Source organism: Peromyscus californicus, unplaced genomic scaffold, assembly GCF_007827085.1.
Source record: "Peromyscus californicus insignis strain IS unplaced genomic scaffold, ASM782708v3 Scaffold_18__1_contigs__length_77618521, whole genome shotgun sequence".
NCBI lineage: Eukaryota > Metazoa > Chordata > Mammalia > Rodentia > Cricetidae > Peromyscus > Peromyscus californicus.
Genome location: NW_026294480.1, coordinates 42985676 through 43006879, shown reverse-complemented (window position 1 = coordinate 43006879; position 21204 = coordinate 42985676). Strand labels below are relative to the sequence as shown.

Below are 21204 nucleotides of genomic sequence, written 5' to 3'. Positions count from 1 at the left end.
GTATAAAGAGATCCTTTAAAGCCACACCCATTCCTCACCTTTAGGCCCATGACAGGAAACACATGGGGGCATGTAGGGTAGCTAACAGTGGTTGTAACTGTGTCCGTCTTACTGAAGAGGGCGATATCATGGCATTGACACCAAGATTATTTTCTCTCTTCTACAACAGACAATTGGTGGTGTGAGAGCCCAAGTGACATCTTAAGTTTTAATGACTGTGCCTTAGAGAGCCATGAAACAAAAACGCCTCTCATCTGCAAGCCCCTTGCCCAAGGACACATAGTGCCTGAAATGCTGGAGGTTATTATTTATGAGAATAACAAGCCATGTTTTCACTCCCCTAAACAAGTTTGTTTGACCCATCTGTACCGGATGTGCTTGATCACATGTGGGTGGGAGGTACCTAGACAGGAAATATGTCAGGATGTATTCTTACCCCTGATTGGACCTGATGGGAAATGCAATGAATTATGGGTTTTCCTTCTTAAGCCCTTGCAAAACCTGATTCAGGGCCATTTCCCAGGAACCTAGGTAAGGACCTGGCCTATCCACCTGGCCAGTATTTAATTAAGGCTTGCTTCAAATTTGGCTTTAAATTGTGGTAGTGGTCTTATTCTCAACCAGTGGGATTAACAGAGGCAGTACCTGTATTTGCAAGCAGCCGGCTTTGTCGGCCCGACTCGTTGGCTTCATATGAAATGGTAATCCGGAAATCCTCTGGACCCAATGCTGCAGGAGGGGAGGATGCTGTGAATGTGAAGGAGTCTTCTGATGCCCACCCTGTGTTCTCGAGATCCACATGCTGGTATAGGATCAGCCCTTCACTGACCTGGTCAGAAGGAAGAACAGTTAGCAACCAGCTGCTGGGATACAAGGACCAACACACATTCTAACTGGAGGAGACATGCTCTTTTTAGGGCTTACTATATTCATGCTCAAATTATTCCATGTATTTGTTTAAAGGAAAAAAAATGAAAAACAGGGTGAAACATGTGAAAAATTTCCTTTTCACAGCTAGGAGATTCTACTTCAAACTTGATGGAGTCATGAAAGAGAAGCAGGTGACTTGAGATGACCATGCCCTGGAGTGCCTTTCCTATGGAAACAGTATACTACTAAACCCTCTTACTTGACAGACAACACCAGGCATTATCAGCTCATATAACAAGTCTTTTTTTTTTTTTTGTGGATGGCACTGCCTACTTTCTGTCCAACAGACTATTTGTGATCAAATTCTAGACACTACACAATCTCATCTGTAAACACTTCAGGAAGTATTCATACGATGTGACTTCCAAAAGGGTGACCACCACTATCAGCATTAAAAATAACTAATTCACTGGGGACTGGAGATCTGGCTCAGCAGTTAGGAGCACTGGCTGCTCTTCCAGAGGACCAGGGTTCAATTCCCAGCAACCACATGGAAGCTCACAACTGTCTGTAACCCCTGTTCCATGGGATCAGACTCTCTCACATAGACATACATGTAGACAAAACACCAATGTACATAAAATAAAAAAAAATTAAAAAAATAAGCTAATTCACATTAGCAAATAGGCAGCCAGAGTCCAAATTTCTCTAACAATCTGATAAAAAAAAAAAAAGCAAAAACAAAGACAGGACAAAACAAACAAACAACTCCCCCCTCCCCACATACACACAGTTGTATTGCCTGAGTCAAGACCTTTAGAAGTCCATCCCTCACATTTTATATTTCTCATCTGTAAGTCCCGTGTGTGTGTGTGTGTGTGTGTGTGTGTGTGTGTGAGAGAGAGAGAGAGAGAGAGAGAGAGAGACAGACAGACAGACAGAGACAGAGAGACAGAGAGAGAGAGACAGAGAGAGAGAGAGAGAGATTGGGAGGAGGCCTAGAGAGACTGAAACCAAGCTTCTATGAGATGAATTGTGAGGTAAACCTGTGGGAGCAAGATGCTTACAGAGGGCTAGGAATTTCGTCACCAAAACCCAAATGACCTTCAGAACAACTATGGATAAGTGTGGATCTCCACAGTGTGGAGTATATATGAATAAACCACTGAAGTACCTGGACTCTGGGACTGAGGAGAGGAGGGTGGTGGGTTTTTATTTCCTATCCATTTAGATTTGTCCAGCCACCTTCCATCTTAAAAAAAGAGTCATCAGAAAGCCAACAGTGTGGAATCTCAATGGATAAGTGAAGCAGGAAAATTATCACTTGGAAACTAACAGCCATAACAATTCAGGTAAGAATCCTAAAATGATTATTAAAACTACAGGCTAAAGAGTGGTGACACACAGGATATGTAAATGGTTACAGTGCATGTCCTCATGGGACGCTTACTAGTCACAAGACAGGATCATTCCCTGAAAGTAGAGAAACCGGAAACCCAGGGAGATGGCTGGCATGATGAATATAGACAATATCCCCAACCTCAGGACCAAGTGAGCATCGGGTAGGAAGCTCTGAGATGACCCAGCAGCTCTGTAGCACGAATCTTAAAAGGTCTTATTAATAAAATCAAACCCAGAGCCAGGTATTGGGGTGAATGCTGGAAGATCAGAGAAGCAGAACAAGCCACAGCTACCTCACCTCACCAATTCCTCAGCTGATTGATCCTGTTTCCTCAGACTGGAAGCCTCTGAGTCCTCATCCAGAATGGGTCTCAGCTGAACTGTAGCTCAAAAGCCTAAAAGCTTAACCAGCTCTATTTCTGGTCCTCACGCCTTATATACCTTTCTGCTTCCTGCCATCACTTCCTGGGATTAAAAGCATGTGTCACCATGCCTGGCTGTTTTCAGTGTGGCTTTGAACTCACAGAGATCTGGATGGATCTCTGCCTCCAGAAAGCTAGGATTAAAGGTGTGTGTGCCACCATTTTCTGGCCTTTATGTCTATCTAGTGGCTGTTCTGTTCTCTGACCCCAGATAAATTTCTTAAGGTGCACAAAAAATTGGGGGACACAATATCACCACACAGCTCTCTTGGTATTCCTGCCCAGAATGCAGAGTCTGAATCCATGGCCAAGATGCACAACCTGAACCATGCCCAGGATACACAACCTGAATCCATGTCCAGGATATACACTCTAAATGTGATCAAAAGGAAAAATTAGGTAAAACATCAAATTATAATCCAACTGAGGAACACTCTACAGAGAACTGTCCTATATTCTTAAAAGATGGCAAAGTTGGGCTGGCAAAATGGTCCATCTGGTTAAGGCACTTGGTCACCAAGCCGGACGATGATCTGATTCCTTCCCCGGAACCCACAAGGTGGAAAGAGAGAACTAACCCTCACAAGTTGTCGTGTGATACACACACACACACACACACACACACACACACACACACACACACACACACACTTACAAACACATAAAATAATTGTCATAAATTATTTTAACAATAAGGTCATAAAAGGCACTATATTAATAACTAAGGAATGGTTCCAAATTAAAGGACACTAAAGACACATGTCAGCTAAATGCTATGTTTTCTATATTGTGGGTAATTTCCCCTTTCCTATTTAGCACATTTATTGCAACAATTTGGGAAAGTTTAACATGACATCTAAATTGCATATTGACATTGGAACAAATGTCAATTTTATAAATTTGAAAATTATACTGTGATTATATAAGAAACTTGTCTTAATTTTAGAAATGTGTGCTGAGAAAACATGTGTGTGAAAAGATAATAAGTCTTGTTAAATGCTAAAATTTTGGGAATGTGGAGGAATAGAACATGTGAACTCTTTATACTTTTTGTAATTATTCCACAACTTATTTCCAAATACAAAGCTTAATACATTGAGTAATTTTCATTGTTTTGTCTGCTTTAGGAAGGAGACAACATTCCCTTTTATGATGACCAACACAGGCAGGATGAAGGAACCAACCCACAAAAGCCTTGCACACTGAAGACAGGAAGTGGCCACCATCTCCTGTGCTGATGTGCTGGTCTGTCCCCACCCTCCCAATTCCCATCTCCATCTCCCCATGACCCCCAATGTAGTCCTTTCTAAGACTTTTAACAAGGCTATAATTCAGTGTCACTTGTGAATGAGTGTATATACTTCCAAACCTTTCAAACGTATTTTCTGACAATTTTGCACATGCATATAATGTATTTTGATCACATTTGCCCTATCATCATCTCTCTTCCACTCCCAGTGAATTTGTTCATCTGCCCAACAAATCTCTCTCCCTCTTACTTTGAGAGATGTGAGTGTGTGTGTGTGTGTGTGTGTGTGTGTGTGTGTGTGTGTGTGTATGTGTGTGTGTGTGTGTGTGTGTGTGTGTGTGTGTGTGTGAGAGAGAGAGAGAGAGAGAGAGAGAGAGAGAGAGAGAGAGAGAGAGAGAGAGAGAGAGAAAGAGAGGGGGGGGGGGACTCAATTTATGGCTGTTTGCATGAGCCCAGTTTGGGGGCTGCTTACTAGATAATGGACAACTTACCACTGAAGAAATGACTCCTTCCTCCAGCATTGGTTCCAAATCTTAAAACTCTCCACAGGTAGCTTTTATTTAAAGGGAAGATAATAAAGCATACTTTGGATTTCTGGGATCAAATTTCTATCTCATATCCTTGATTTCTATGTAATCTCCAAGAATAGTCAAATGCTAGGGAGAGAGATTTGGCTCTCAGATCTTACTGGGCTTTCTATGAGGAGGCTACAGTTTACAGCTGAGAGGCTTCTGGGAAAGTTAGAAAGATGAGCATCTGGAGGTCTCTGCCCTTGCCCCAACTTAGGGTGTGATAGTTAATCTCAACTGCAATTTGATGGGCTTTGGAATCACCACGGAGATAAATCTCTGGGAGTGTCCGACAGGGATTTTCTAGATTAGGTTAATTGAGGTGGAAGACCCACCTAGTGTTGGTAGCACCATTTCCTGGGCTGGGGTACAGAGAAAGCAGGAAGTAGCACCATTTCCTGGGCTGGGGTACAGAGAAAGCAGGAAGTAGCACCATTTCCTGGGCTGGGGTACAGAGAAAGCAGGAAGTACTCTGGGCACCGGCATTTCATTTCTCTCTGCTTCCTGACTCTGTACACAGTGACTTCCTCGTCATGATGGACTGTTTCCCCAGGAACTGTAAGTCCAAAGAAACCCTTCTTTCCTCAGTTTTCTGCCAGGCACTCTGTCACATTGATGAGACAAATGACAAATAAACAAGGCTAGTTGATATCAGAGCTGGGACCAGAGCCTGGATTGTCTGGCTTATATATTCAGAAGATGTGTTCTGAAATTCTAGGAGCCCAGTAATTCTAGGAGACTCAGTTGAAAGTATGACCAGAACAAACAAATGCCACTTCGTTGTCTGGCCTGACGTCCTATCATATCTATATCCTATTTTTCCCTGTCAGTCAGCTGCCTATTTTTCATCTGTCTATGTAAATCTCCTTCTGCCGCCCTCTTGAAAAGACACACGTGACTGCACTTAAGGCCCACCTAGATGATCCAGGCCACTCTTCCAATCCTGTAACTATTAACTGCACCTGCAAAGTCTTCCATGAAAGGGAACATTCATTCACAAGTTCCAGAGACTCAGGCCTGTTATTGTCAGCGGCTACTCTACTTGTACATAACTAAATCAGGACACCCAATTCTATCTTCTGTTCTTTCATAATTATAAACTTTTGTGTGGCCTCATTTGGTCATTTTATTGAAGATCTACATACTTAGAGTGGCATGAGGCCCTCAAGACTCTTCTATTTAAATGAGGATTTAATCCTTTCTGTGAGAGAAAGCAAAAGTTAAAGATAGTTATAGACATACTTCTGGAGCCTTTCTAGTAGATTGCTGAGAGACCAATCCAGTCATTCAGGGTCATGAACCACAACTCATCGACAATTATTTGGGTGCAGTAGTCTGTTGCCAATCTCTAGTAGAGATTCCTAAGTGGTATCATTCAGGAATGAATGCTCTTTCTGTGCATTCCTGCTAAGGAGAGTCAGCCTCACTTTATAACAGCCTGTCTCCTGGTAATTCTGCAGTCATGGACACCCTGTGCTGCCGGGTTTTCTGATCAGTTGCCATGTTTGTGCCCAGCTGTTCTCTACAGCCGTGATGGTGGTCTCCCTGGTGGAGAGGGAATACGCTCCAAGAACATTTAGGGTTTAGGCCCAGTGGATTGGAGTTCAGACTCTGGGCACCATAGTTGTGAAAGAAGACATTTCTAATGCTTTTAGTCACTGTTCTAGTTTGCTTTCTGTTGTTGTGATAAAATATGACCAAAAGTAACTTGGGGGGACAAAGCGTCTATTCGGTTTACACTTCCATGTCCCAAAGGGATTATCTGGCTTACACTTCGGTGTCACAGTCTGTCATCAAGGGAAACCAGGGTAGGAGCTCAAGCCAGGAACTGACTCGCTTGCTTCCCACGGTCGCTCAGCTTGCATACAACCCTACATCACCTGCCCCATGGTGACACCACCCATAGTGGCCGGGTCATCCATCCCACATCAATTTCCAATCAAAAAATACCTACAGCCTACCTAGAGCCCGATGTCATGGAGGCATTTTCTCAACCGAGCTTCCCTCTTTTTAGGGGTTAGTTTTCCGTTTGTGGCAAGTTGACAAAACTAAGCAGCAAAGCCACCCTGTGTGGTCATGGGAACTGACAACAAGGAGAGGGAATAAGCCCTCCTCACTAAAATGGGAGTGAGCGCTGTCTGCCTTTACGTAGAAAGAGCCAGCCATTCTAACAGAACATTTTTGACTATTCAAAGCCATTGGGCCAAGATCTGTCAGTCAATCTTAAGTTTGAACAATGAATTGGTGGCTAAGTGACAATACAAAAAAAAAACCCACTACATATGGAAAAACACTCTCCACATATTCCAGCGAAGTATAATGCTGAACAAAATCACTGAGAGAAAAATACTGATGGAAAACGACATTGACAAGGGAGGCTGGTTGCCACTAAACCAGTGAGCCCAAGGAGGCACAGGATGGGTGAGGCAGGAGCATGGATGACAGGAGGACTGGTCCCTCCCTACTCAGCAGATCCGAAGACAAAAGCCTAATAAGACATTAAGCTGATTTTACTCTCCAATAAATTACAATAAATGAATTTACAGCCTTTGGGAAATGTGTCTATAGTTCTCTAAAATATATACGTACTATGAAAGCAATAAGTCCAGATTTTGGAAGAAGGAGTAATTGGACAAAATTAGTATTTGAAAAGGATAGCTTTGTAATTTTCTCCATGTGGTCCTGGAAAACTGTTATCTCTGATGCCGGAGCAGCACAGCCCAAGACATGGCACCCTGCCCACAAGAGTACAACAGCCGAGATGCAATTACTGACTTGGTGGGGAAGGAAAGAGGCTGGCTGTCATAAACCTCAAAGCCAGAACACTTTGCTGTCTTAATGACTCTAAATGATCGCAACAAGCGGTGGAATGAAAATCACTCAATTAGCTGTGAGCGGGACTTGGAAGCCATCAGCGTGTTTTGTGGAATTTGAGGGTTACTTTGTTCACGGGTTCTTGGAAAGGGACAGTATCATCTCCAAATTTGTAAGAGAGCTGTCATGCACTTTGAGTCTGATGGTTGTCTTCTCTGTGGATGTCTATGTTTAATTCTTCAGGACACGTGATTTTTTGCAAAAGCATCTGTGGGTTAGCTTTACCCCCTTAGGATTCGATGCTGAAAAACAAGGCGGGCCACTTGCTTATCTTGGTAAGCAGACATGACATGGATTGAAAACATAGTGAATTTATTCTGGGCTAAGAAAATAATGGTGGGCGATGGCATCACAAATATTTCCTTGCAATTATTTTGCCAAAGTATATTAAGCATAAGGCAGTCAAGATTTTTCAGACGCTATTTTTTCCCCACGAGCACGCATAAAAAATGGTTATTTCTGTTTATCCATCGCAAGCAAAGAAACTATGTGCTTTAGACACAAACGACGCAGTTTAATCTCACCACACACCCCTGGCAGGTAGAGAGCCAAGGACAAATTAATTCCTTCGGTTGAAGGAAGGGGTGAAAGAACACTCAGCCATCAACTGCCCACAATGTCCTTTTTGAACACTTGGCAGGTCACTTGGCTAGAATGTGAGTAGAAAAGCTGATCTAGGAAGTGGAGTAGTAATTAGCCATTTGGTAAGCTACACAGGGCTAAACAGCTCTGAACTTTTTATGTAATTGAAATTACTTCTTGAGTACTACCTTTTTTTTTTTTTTAACCCACTACATTGAAGAGGCCTGATGAAGGCAGGTATGTGCTAATCGGGATCCTCATGGGGGATTTCGGTGGAAAGTTTCCCACTCCATTAACACAGAGCCTGAGGCAGGGTTGCTGTATCCACTAAGCAGATCCCAGTCCAAGTGACATGTTTTCTGTCGTCCCCTCCACCTCCATTGCCGGTCACCACCATTTCTACTTTCCAAATGTTCTAAAGCTGCTAGGTGGTAAATCTGAGGTATTCTAAGATGTCTGGGAACTGAGCAGGGTGCCGTTTGATAGAGACTATAAACTTTAGGCTGTGCCAAAGCCTATCCACCATTGCACGTGGAAAAGGAATTGGTGCATGGAGGGGACAAAGCAGGAAGGTGAGCTTCTTCCATTTCTCAAGTCACAAGAAAAAAAAAAAAGTTCATTTCTGAACATATAAACTAACCCGGATTGGAATGCTTTCAGTTTTAATGTGGGTATGTGGTGTACGGTGTGCGCGTACGTGTGTTTGTGTGTGTTTGCACGCACATGAGTATGCACACGCTTTAACCCACGCTTATGCACGCAGAGGTCAGAGCAGGATGTCCCACGTCTTCCTCTCTCACTCTCCACATCATCGCCTTCAGACAGGTCTCTCACTGAACCAAGGCCTGCCATTTGGCTAGGCTTGCTGACAATGAACTCCCGGGGGTCACTGTCTCTACCTTCTCAATGCTGGGGTTACAGGAACATTCAGCCATACCCAGCCTTTTATGTGGGTGCTGGGGATCTGAACCCGGGTCCTCACGCTTGCACAGCCAGTGCTCTTACCCCTGTGCCATCTCCCTATCCCTGGAATGCGTTCAGATAAGTGACTGTTTACTGTATGAATGGATGACGCTTCTTTCTGTCTTGATATCAGTTGAACATTGTATTGTTCTCTGATCTTGCTTTTTCGTCAAAGCATGCACTATAGTTTGTATCTGAAATGTCCCCCAAAGACCCGTGTGTTAAAGGTTTTGTTCCCTGGCTTTGGTGCTATTGGGGCGAAGGGGTGGAACCTTGAAGAGGAAGAGAGATCATTAAGTAAGTCCGGTGATCGGGATGTGCCCTTAAAGGGGACATTGCAACCTTTGCCCCTGTGCCCTTAAAGGGGATATTGCAACCTTTGCCCCTATACCCCTTCCTCTCTCTCTCTCTTTGCTTCCAGACCTGCAGGACGTGAGCATTTCTCTACCTTGTGCATCTCACAAGCCCCAGTGCAAGTGCCAGCTGACAATGGACTGGAGCCTCAGGATCTATGAGCCAAAGGAAACCTGTTCCCCTCTAAGGTGACTCTTCACACATATTGTGTCACACCATCGGAAAGCCGGTGAGCATGTGTGTGTGTGCGTGTGTGTGTGTGCGTGTGTGTGTGTGTGTGTGTGTGTGTATGTATGCACGTGTGCACACATGCGCATGTGTGTTTCAGAAAACAAGATGCACACTGAAACATCAAAATAAGCTATGACCCTGAAAGAACCAGAGTTCATATATATATTCCTCCAGGGTTTCCTTTGTATTCTCTTCTCCTTTAGAAAGCATATTATTGACTTCTTTACGACGGTTGAGGTGGAGAGACAAGGTCTTCAGAGTGACAGGCATAGAGAGTTAACCCTGTACGCCCCTGAAATGTCTCTGCAGTAGCTCTCGGCTGCTCCTCCCCTCCCACCACACCCTCTTGCTCCAACTGTCATGACTGTCACGGGGCAGCCCTTGGAGATTCCCATCCTCAGGTCTCCTTGTTCCTCCCGCCTGAGCTCTCTTCCATTTTCTTAGCTCTCTCCTCTCATCATCCCTGAGGGGAATGTGTTTGAGAACACCGGGAACTTAAAGGAAAGAAGAAGTGGGCCATAAGGTGAGGCAAATGTCACTCTCCTCTGATGACCTTATTTCCATTCATTAAATGACTGTAGCACATCAGGGCAAACACCAGCCAGTTCCAGTGTAGCAGACAATTGCCTCCCCCTGGGAAACTCACCTTTTAAATTTGAGGAGTAGAAAGGGACTTTTCACATATCCAAGAACAGAAAGCTAATCTGCCTTAGCCACCATCTAATTAGTGTTTGCAACCCCTAGGATGTCCGGTCACCTCCCCATCCATCTTGAATAGCAGCTGGACTTTCTCAGTCATTTTGACGCCAGTTTGCAGAGCTCTTCATTCAAATTCTCCAGTGTGGTCTATCCAGGCAGCCACTTTAAGCAACTGCTCTGTGGTAATCACCTCCCTAAAGGACAGCTAATGTAGCCTGTGTGACTGACCCCACTGATCCTCATACCCCACCTGAACCATGCAGGTAGGTCACATGACCACCTCGAAGTCACCATGTGGCCTCCTAGAACATATTCCTATCTGATTTAAAGTTACCCACTCAACCTCCACTTGGAAAAGGTGCTTGGACAGCACTGGATCCAATGGAAGCATTGGCCCTTGAGTTCTCTCTTTCTCTGTGTGCTTCCCGACTTTATATGTATATGGCCTTTGGGTGGGCCTGATACCCCTAGGATGCATAAGTAATACAATGTTTCTAGCATGCATCTCTCCTGATCATTAGAAGAATGCTCTCCATCTCAATGAACCTCAGTTAAGTGTGGGGAACACGCTATGCATTTTACATCTGTTACTATCTTATCCACATTTAACCACCCGGGAGAAAGCCATGGCTAATTCATAGGAGCCTGACCTAGAATCCAGAGCCCTGGCTCTGCTATCAGCAGGCTGTGTGAACACAGGTGCTGTATGTCTGAGTCTGCAGGCGGAGAGGAATAATACAATGGTAGGCTATAAAAAGTGCTTCGTACATGATGTATATGAATGCAGTTTCAATGATCATTGCTATGACTCTTAAATATAACAAAACATAGGTTTAACAGCTGTGTGATTTGCCCTGCGTCAGAAGGGTAACCTAGCTCTCCTGGGTTTGTGCCAAGGAACTTCTGCCCAGTCACAAGCAGTCACCAGTAAGTCTCTGATACCTAAACGATAAACTCTCCGCATACCACACAACAAAGGCACCAGATAGCTGGTGGGTGGAAATTCGACGAATGATAGACATATCTGAGATGATGTTTTAGGGAGAAAGGAATTATTTCATCAGGTGTGTGCCTTGTGTACACAGCCAGACACAGACTTTCTATAAAACCCTACTGATGATACAACAATTTCTTTTTTGTCCTTCGAGTCTTAGTATACAACCAGACCTCTGGAATGGCAGGTGCATGTTCACCCAAGGAAAGCACCATGGGAAGGAAGAGCCAAACACTGCCCGTGTTCTATTTGATACAGCTCCTCTCTCTGTCCCCTGATCTGTGGAATGGCATAGGTTGTTTCTACCCTGTAGCCCGCCCCTGTGTCCACAGGGAGAAACAGTCTCAGACACCCCTGTGCAGCTCTGAGCTCCCACACGACACTTCTCTTGCTCTGGCTCACACTTGTCATGGATGACAGGGTTTCCTGGATACCAACTATCTGTTCACAAAGGCAGAAAGAATTAGAAAGGGCAGGGAAGACATTACAGTCTGAAAGTAACTGGATTTTATTCAATCAAGACTTGGCTTGCCCAGGACCTTATATTTGGCTTGATGCATTAATTTCTTATTTACAAATGTGTTCTATTGTAAAGGTAATTTGTTTCTGGAGAAAAAATATACTCTGGCTTTCAGTCATATACATAGTTTTTAGTTAGTATCTTAGTGCACTATGGTGGTTAGACCATTGTTCCAAACATTCAGTGCCTCCTCTCTGTGCTTATCCAGCACACTGAGAGCGGGCTACCTCATGTGGCCTTCTTTGGCCAATGAAATGTAACTACAAATGACATTCTAGAGCATAGGCTGCAAAGTTATCCCCATGTCCCACCATCGCGCTGCCCTTTGCTTCTGTCAGCACAGTGACTAGAGCAAGCGAGGCTGTTCCATTCGCTAGATCCTGAAACAATGAAGACATATGTGGACAGCAGATTTCCAGAGCCACCCCACAGCTGCCGTACGATGCAAGTGAGGAGAACCTTTTCGTTATAATAAAACCACTGGGACTTGGGGGTTTATTGTGATTGCAGCAAAAGCTACTTAATTCTAGCTACCATATTCTCTAACACTTATGTAGATCATATTGATATTATTCTAAAATCCCACATATTCGCTATCAAAAGCTGCTGAAAATAATACTTAAAATGACCACAGTTATTTTTTTATAAGAACTGGAGCTAGAGGCAATATACTCTTATAGGAATAATATCATTCTTGTTAGTATTCAGAAGGCGAACTGGCCGTAGGCATGTTTTGATGCTTCTGGGCACATCTTAATTCCCTTACACAATGGGGTTTTCATTCTAGGTGTTTGTTCTGTACTGTGGGATGGTCTGTATGTCAAATGTGTTGCTGATTGGTCAATAAATAAATCACTGATTGGCCATTGGCTAGGCAGGAAGTATAGGCGAAACAAGGCGGAGAATAGAGCTGAAAAGTGAAAGGCTGAGGCAGAGACACTGCCAGCCGCCATCAGGACAAGGAAGATGTAAAGTACCGGTAAGCCACAAGCCACGTGGCAAGGTATAGATTAATAGAAATGGATTAATTTAAGCTGTAAGAACAGTTAACAAGAAGCCTGCCACGGCCATACAGTTTGTAACCAATATAAGTCTCTGTGTTTACTTGATCGGGTTTGAGCGGCTTGGGACTGGCGGGTGAGAGAGATTTGCCCTGACTGTGGGCCAGGCAGGAAAACTCTAGCAACAAATGGCGCCCAACGTGGGGCAAGAGTTTCCACCTAAAACCTAAAAAAAAAAGATTCTAAAACGGAGCTAAAAACAGTTCCTAATTGTCTCTCTCAAATGAGCGGCAGCTGCCGGTTTGAGCTACTGGCGGGTTGCTGGCGTGCGCGCTCGACCTGCAGTATGGCGGGAATGAGGCCTCAACAAGTGGCACATTAAGCTACATTGTGGATTTAGCCTTTGCTAGTACAAAACAAAAAAAGAGGTTTCTGGGCTACACGCTACTTGGATAAAAGCATAGACCCACGATGGCTCCCAGAGCTGGCGGTAAGCATACTGCCGCCATGTTGGGAAGCTGAGGTGGGCGGAGCCAGCAGCCACAGCAGCTGCAGCTTAAAGCAACAGATTCACAATAAGACAGATTCAGATGTAATAGTTTAAAATGTGTGTAAAATATACGTAGGCTTAAAAGAGACAAAAAAAGGTGATATATACAGTATAGAAACAAATACATGGTTTTAAAAAATAAAGTCTTTAAAGAGACAGTAAAATTAATATAAAAAATAAGCCACGTAGAAATGACTATTACACAGAGAGTCTGGATTGTGTTGTCTTTGGGATTCTTAACTACAGAGAGATATTTGATTATAAAGAAAGCTGAGTTAAACCAGTATGTATATTTTAAAGATACTTTGACTTCAAAATTTGGATGTAAGGATATGTTGCTTTAGAAAAGAGTCTCTTTTGTTTCCACAGAAAGCAAGAGGCTATGGATTTGTTCCAGAGTAAGATACATCAGGTTTGACCAGCCAAGACCCCCTGAAAGGTCTCCGATGACACCATGGCCCAGATGATCCAACATCCAGAACCGTTTCAAGACAACTGGCTCAGATGATACAGCCTCACGGACTACTCCATGATCCTAAAATTTTCTTTGTTTCCCCAGAAGATACAGCGCCCCCCTCCAGCAGGAAATAGTAAGAAAAGCTACGCCCAAATTCCCAAATATACCAAGCTGACTTTGGAGATATATAAAGGTTAAAACCTTCCTTTTTAAGAAAAGAAAAGGGGAAGTACTGTGGGATGGTCTGTATGTCAAATGTGTTGCTGATTGGTCAATAAATAAATCACTGATTGGCCATTGGCTAGGCAGGAAGTATAGGCGAAACAAGGCGGAGAATAGAGCTGAAAAGTGAAAGGCTGAGGCAGAGACACTGCCAGCCGCCATCAGGACAAGGAAGATGTAAAGTACCGGTAAGCCACAAGCCACGTGGCAAGGTATAGATTAATAGAAATGGATTAATTTAAGCTGTAAGAACAGTTAACAAGAAGCCTGCCACGGCCATACAGTTTGTAACCAATATAAGTCTCTGTGTTTACTTGATCGGGTTTGAGCGGCTTGGGACTGGCGGGTGAGAGAGATTTGCCCTGACTGTGGGCCAGGCAGGAAAACTCTAGCAACAGTTCTGTGCCCTGGAGAAATCTGCTGACCACAGACACTACACTTCTTCTTTTCAGTGTCACACTGGAAGCTTAGGCTAGCCTCATGATCCACTCCCTCAATTGCACACGCACAAAGACAACTGAAAAGCAAAAGCCAAGTCTGATCTCGTCATCCAGAAAGAGCTCAAAGGTTAAGAACCCTTGCTATTTCCTCTAAACTTGATTTGAGATTAAAAAAAATTCATTAGTGGCCCAAAGCTGTAACCAAATAAATTGTCAGACTCAGTATTTCAGGACAAAAGAAGGATGACGAATGACAAGCCAGAGGAATGCTTAAAGAATTCTATTTGGGAATGTCACTTTTAGAAAATGAAATAACATAGAAACAGACATCTCTGCTCCACCCAATTCCTGGCTGGGAGGCCAAAACAATTTTTAGTACTTATTCATTTCAATAGGAAGCTATGTAAACCATGGGTCTGGTAACAGAGTACCAGTGAAGTTCAAAACACCCTGGATACAAATTACATATACACACGATTATAATACAGTAAATGAAGTATAACATATTAAATATAAATATACATATACACATACTTTGGATTTCCTCTTAAAGAACCCCCCCAAAAAAGATTTATTTATTTATTTTGGTTTTTCGAGGTAGGGTTTCACTGTGTGGCCCTGGCTGTCCTGGAACTCACTCTGTAGACTGGGCTGGCCTCGAACTCTCAAACTCAAGAGATCCACCTTTCTCTGCCTCCCAAGTGCTAGGATTAAAGGCGTGTGCCACCACTACCCAGCTATTGGGCTATTTATTTCTAATTGTGTGTGTGTGTGTGTGTGTGTGTGTGTGTGTGTGTGTGTGTGTGTACAATGCATGTGAATGCAGGTACAGGTAGAGCCCCCAGAGAAGAAGCTGGATCTCTTGGAGCTGGAGTTACAGAGTGTTGTGAGCCACCTGACAGTGAGACTTGAACTTGGGTCTTCCACAAGAGCAGTACTTGCTCATAACTGCCGAGTCATCTCCCCAGCCCCAAGTACTTTTTCTCATTTGTCACTTTCAGAGTTTAAATTAGCGTACTGTTTCCGGCAACTGTTTCTCATGTTACGTTCCCTACAAAGAATCCTGTTTGAAATGAAATGAGGAGCTGTCTGTGTCGTGGCCCACGTCTAGTTGGTTCAGCAGGATGAGAGGAAATGATAGGTCCTCCCTGCTCAGCCCCGCAGCCCATCTCAGTGTCAGGACGGGGATGTCAGGACTCACCAGACGTTGGGTAAAAACGGAAACGTCCTCTGTGCGGTTGTCAGAGTTCATCTTCAGCAGCCTCCCAAGTCTAGGGGGACTGACAACCGTAAAGGTTATCGTTCTGTTTCCTGCCTTGTCATCGCTGGTCACGGCTCTCAGGGCATGAGACGAAAGTGCCTTCGTGGAACCTAAGATTCAAATACGCATCTAAGTACAAAGCACACAAAGGTGGCCGGCTCCTCAAACAGTCTCTCTAGACTTCTGAGAACTGCCTGGAGAACGCACCGATATGAATGGGAGTGCTAGCTATTATCCACAACTGGACAATAGGGGGCGGGTAGTGATCCCTGGGATATCTTCTCATGGACGTGACTTGCTCCTGAACCCCAGGAAAAACCAGCTCCTCAGAGCTTCTCCTCCAGCCAAGGCCTGGCATCTGTCTGATTCCCTAGAGAAAAGAGTCCGTGCCAAGGCCTCTGCGGCTCAGCCCTGGGCATGTAAAGAGAGATCTGATTGTGTGGTGCTGGGAACCCAAGAGACTGTGGTTCCTAGGAGGGTGGAGCTTGCCTCCTAAGTAAGTATGAGGAAGCTCCCTGGCCTGCATCAAAGGCCATGTGAACGTCAGGGTTCTGGGTACTGAAGGACCATCCTCATAGGATGGAAGGTCTGACTGCTCAAAGCTTTCTTTGAGACCAGAATCTTCCCACATTTCTTCTTCTAACCTTCTCAAAAGGGCTTTAGCATGAGTCCTCTGCAGAGTAGCCCTTGGAGTAGGTACTTTGTAAATGACTTTTGAGTTTTATCCAATAATATTAGTAAATAATAGCTATTTATTATAATATTATAGCTATATAATAATAAAATAATTATTTATGCAATAATAACCAAGCCTCCTAAATGACATCCAGTTTTGCTCTCCTTCCTTAGCCTTTGTGGTCTTGGATAGGAAGGGCCACCATATTTGATATTTAAAACCACATTAGGCATTTGATAATTCCAAGGAGAAGGCAGCTCTGGGTCTGGATAACTTCCAAATTTGCAAGGACTGTTCTGAGTCCTTGTTCATTATGGAGGTGCCATTCAAAACACTGGAACCTCTGAAATGAACACTAGGTTCTTGCGGGTGAGGGAGGTGAGCCTCAGGTTCAGGATCTCTCTCACAAGCTTAGCCGCTGCACAAGACACTCGTGGGCCACTTAGAAGTCCTCATACATTCTTCTCACTGCTTACTGTAGCCACTTTCTGGCTTCTAGAGCTGGTGGTCAAGATTAGAGGTCACACTGGGCAGGCTGAGAGGCTTGTTTCTGTGCCCTCGATCAATGTTATAAAGTCATAACTGGGGCTCCCTCTGTCAGCTGTCAAATTTCCTATTATATGTATTATGTATAGTCCTGACCACCTCAATATCCAACTTGCCCATCCTCAGCTGCTCTTTGGAACACCCCCTCCATGCCTCAATTACTCTTCTTATAAGTGACCCTGTTTCATAACTCAGTTCTTCCTTTACTTCCCAGGTTATCTTTAAGGGACAGGAAGTAAAAGGGGGACTCTTTAAAAAGTGTCATTTTTTTTTTCTATCCAAAGGATAGGAAATCAGTTTGTCAAGCCTCCTTCTATATCAGACGGCTAGTCACGATAATCAAATGAGGGAGTCAGCCTGAGTGCACATACCAGATGGGCTACAGAAAACGTGGGGCTCAGTGGGGAAGAGTGCTTGCTGCCAAGCGTGAGGACCAAAATTCAATCCCTAGACCCTATATGTGTAAGGGGAGAATGAACTCTGGTATCCTACCACACGCACTCTGTTGGGCACACACACACACACACACACACACACACACACACACACACACACACACACAAATAAACAAACGTAATTTAAAAGGTTTTCAGAAAGAAAATGTGATATGTCTATACAGTGTAATAGTAAACCCTCCAGCATATACTACGAATCCCTTCTCCTTTCTTTCCGTTCCTCCTACAAGGGATAGATGGGTCACTGACGTCATTTCCTTTCTTTCTTTTGTGACCTGAGGTGCAGGATTCAGGAGAATTTGGTCCTTTGTTGGTGAACTGCTTGACTCTGGACTCACAGAAGCTTACCTCTACAGCATTACCATAATACTTTCTGGGTTAATCTCTCCAACACTAGAGACCAACATTCCTTGAACAAGAGCCAAGTACAATTTGGATAAACAAAAAAATCTACAGCCTAAGGCCAAAGTATATTCCACCATGACACCACTGAAGTTAAACAAACAAAATCTATGGTAGAATTCAATGTGAAAAATGCTTACAAAACCTCGTCTTGAAGAATCAGTCACAGAGAAGGTAAAAGAACACATGTCAATTAAATACATACGAACACCTCCCATACATACATATATATATACATGTTAAATCCACACATATCTATATATGTATTCAAAATGTATGCAATAAAATAAGACAATCTGAAACATTAAAATAAAATACAATAAAAATATGTTTTAATTTTACTTAGCTCACAAAAAATGTTTCACTTAGAGTAACTATTAAAAACTGATATTCAAATTTGGCAAAGCATAGAAGGTATAGTTAGTCTTAAAACATTCCCATTCTATGAACTCTAATAATTACTTTGGCTTGCCATGCACATTTTATAAGTGTCAAGCCACGGCTGAGTGTACAAAGGAGCTAACACAGAAACTTCCGAAGTCTGAGGCGCTGCAGAGGAAGTGCAAATGGTACGGTATGGACCAGATGTGAATTCAATTTCTTAAAGGCTGAAATTTTTTTTTTTGGGTTGTTACTAACTTACACCAGGTAGCAATACTTCCCCAACCAAAGGGATTAAAGTGTGTAACATTGCTACGTAATTGCTGTGACTATTAACTCGCTGCACATTTTTTTGGTTGTGCATGTCAATGTATCAGTAATGCTTAGGAAACAAAATAAACACCAACCCTGATGTCCCTTTCTCAGGGAACTGACATTCTATAAGAGACAGCCTGGGATGCTGGCCTACACATAAGGAGTATTATATATTATACAAGCTCTAGATTTGGGGTCAGAATTGCTATGCTCCCTGGAGAGCTTAAGACTTCTGTAAGCTCTGAGACACTGAGACCTCCTGAGTCTCCTATCTTTCAACTGCCAATGGCAATGTTCAGAAGTTGTGTTGTTATATACTATTTCACTTAAAATTTGTATAATAACCCAGGGTAGTAATTCAAAATGTAAGCATCAGTAGCTGAATGTCCAGCCTATAATAGGAATAGATTTTCTGCTCCTGCAATAGCTCTAAAACAAACCATGCTTCTACAAAAACAACTGACTTTCCCCTGGGATTTTAGAATATGGAAGTTCTGACCACATGGTTCTGCAATGGCCGACATTGAACATCCTACATCATTCCCAGAGGCAAGATACAGCATGCCTCCTTGCCCTTCACGGGACACGGCATAACATGGTGAGGATGGGACCTTTCAAGGAAGATACAGAACGTGGCATCTATCATCACCTTACAGCTTCCCACACAGCAGCTGGGACAAAAGCCCTCGGGACCACTGAAGGCGCCATGCTGAGCAAGGTTAGGTGGGTCCCTGGAAAGGGGCAAGGTGACAAAACCACAGGAATCATGTCCATGCAAGGTAACTCTGACATACAACTGGTGGCCCCTGCTACTTGGGAAAGCTAACACAGGAAAAATAGTAGGAACAGCAGGACCAGGTGGGCCATGAGGTCCACCGGAACTCTGGGACTTCTGATTCCAGTTAGGAGCTTTCATTGAACATCAGCACCACTCAAGAGAGGTGGGTATGAAGACTCCTTCTTCCTCCTGGCAGAGCTAGAACAGGAAACAAGGCAGGGTGGAGACGTGGCGACCAAGACAATCAACTGAGCCAACAGGGCAGGGAGGGTTTTGAGAGTGAGGCCAGCATCTGAGTTCCAGCAGTGAGCTCTTGAGACACGCAGGGGCTGTGTAGACGCAAGACTTGCTGGAGAGAGAAACAGTCACCAGGACTGTGGCCAGTAACGCACACAAAGCTGTAAAAACTCGACGTTTTACATGATCTTCTGAAGGTCAAACAGGAATTTGGCCACTTTAATATATTTCTTTTTTCCGGCTACACTGATTCAGTAAAACATTCACCAGAAACTCAGAAGTGTCGGAGCTACGGTGTTTCTGTCTTTCCTCTAATACAACTGTCATTAATTATTAAACCAGACTTTGCTGAGCTACATGAAAGGTACTTAATCTTTTGCAGCAGCCACAATTACCCTAGTTTTGGAATTTTAAAAATAGATTACCATGTTTTTCCGATTACTGAAATGTGGCTGATTATTTGTTTTTTTTTTTAAAACACTAAATGACTTCCTAATTGCCTCGGGGGCAGGGGGGAAGTGGTAGACGTTTCATACTTATCCGGAGAGAAAATTTACAGAGCATGGGAAAAATCAAGTTTTATAATAGAAGAAGTATAGGTGACAGATCCCTTGCTGCATTCGGAAAGGTTCCTCTCTGCAAAGTTAAAAGCTGAGGACAACTGAGAACTTACAAATGAACCTTTAAGGGTGGGGCCGCAGCTCAGTGGTGAGGGCTGGCCTAGTTTCAACCTCAGCATTACCACCATCACAATGAAAATTAACGAAACATTCCAGCAGTTACTGTAAAAAATAATAATAATAATAATAGCAAACCAAGTGTCATTTCCCTTGAAGTCTGTTACGGAAGCAGGAGGGTTTGCTCCAGCCCTCGCCGCCAATTTGTATTTTCTCCTTAAGTCACAGAGCCCACCAACTTCCCAAGGATATGTTACCTAACTCATAAGTACTGAAATACGGGTGCAGTGTCTAGCCCTGTGATCCCAAGGCTAGAGCACTAGCCACCTGGGGGCTCACAACCATCTGTAACCCCAGTTCCCGGGGACCTGATACCTTGCTCTGACCTCTGCAGGCATAGGCATGAACAGGGTGCATAGACATACATACAGGCAAAACACTCATACACCTAAAATAAAAGAAATAAATCTAAAAAAAAGTGTTTTTAATAAGCCAGGCCCATTCCAGAGACTCCCATTCAACTTGTATAAAGTTAGAAGCAGGCACTGCTGTTTTTGGGATTGCTGGCTAGCTGGACCATAATAAATCAAGTCATCGGTGCCCCTCTCCATCTATGTTTGATTGCTAATGTCTGTCCTTTAAATAGGTTATAAGGCACAGGACTGCTCTGGCCTTTCCTTCTTCCCAACATTCAGGCCATGTTGAGATGTTATTGTTTCCACCTCAGTGCTTTTGTGGAAATAACAAATTCCAGCTTTTTTTTTTCTCTCTTTATTTTTTTACCCTTGCCATTGGGTAAATCTTTCCCCTCTCCTAAGGGCATTGGCCAGAGGGGCTCACAGCTCCTTCTATACCAGCCTGGCTTAGGTTATTGGCAAACAGTCACTCAAAGCCAGCACTAATGGAAAACACTGGCAAGCCCTGGGTGCTGCAGACGACCTTCCGATTCAAAATCCATGCAGTGTGAAGAAAGTAAAAGGACATAGGGAAGGCCCTGAGTTCAGTTCCCAGCACCGTGTACACGGGGCATGGTAGTGCAAGCCTCTAATTCCAGCACTCGGGAGGCAGAGGCAGGAAG

General features: G+C 43.7%; 1 protein-coding gene across 2 annotated transcripts in view; it reads right to left on the bottom strand.

Annotated features, from left to right (window-relative positions):
- LOC128113541 (chondroitin sulfate proteoglycan 4-like) overlaps positions 1 to 21204 on the bottom strand; it is an 83328-nt gene that overhangs the window by 10463 nt on the left and 51661 nt on the right. For both annotated transcript variants that reach the window (XM_052743301.1, XM_052743302.1), the window contains 2 exons: positions 15600 to 15769; positions 646 to 829 (listed from right to left, as the gene is read on the bottom strand). In XM_052743301.1, the coding sequence (XP_052599261.1) occupies positions 646 to 829; positions 15600 to 15769 (354 nt within the window). The remainder of the gene's footprint in view (positions 1 to 645; positions 830 to 15599; positions 15770 to 21204) is intronic.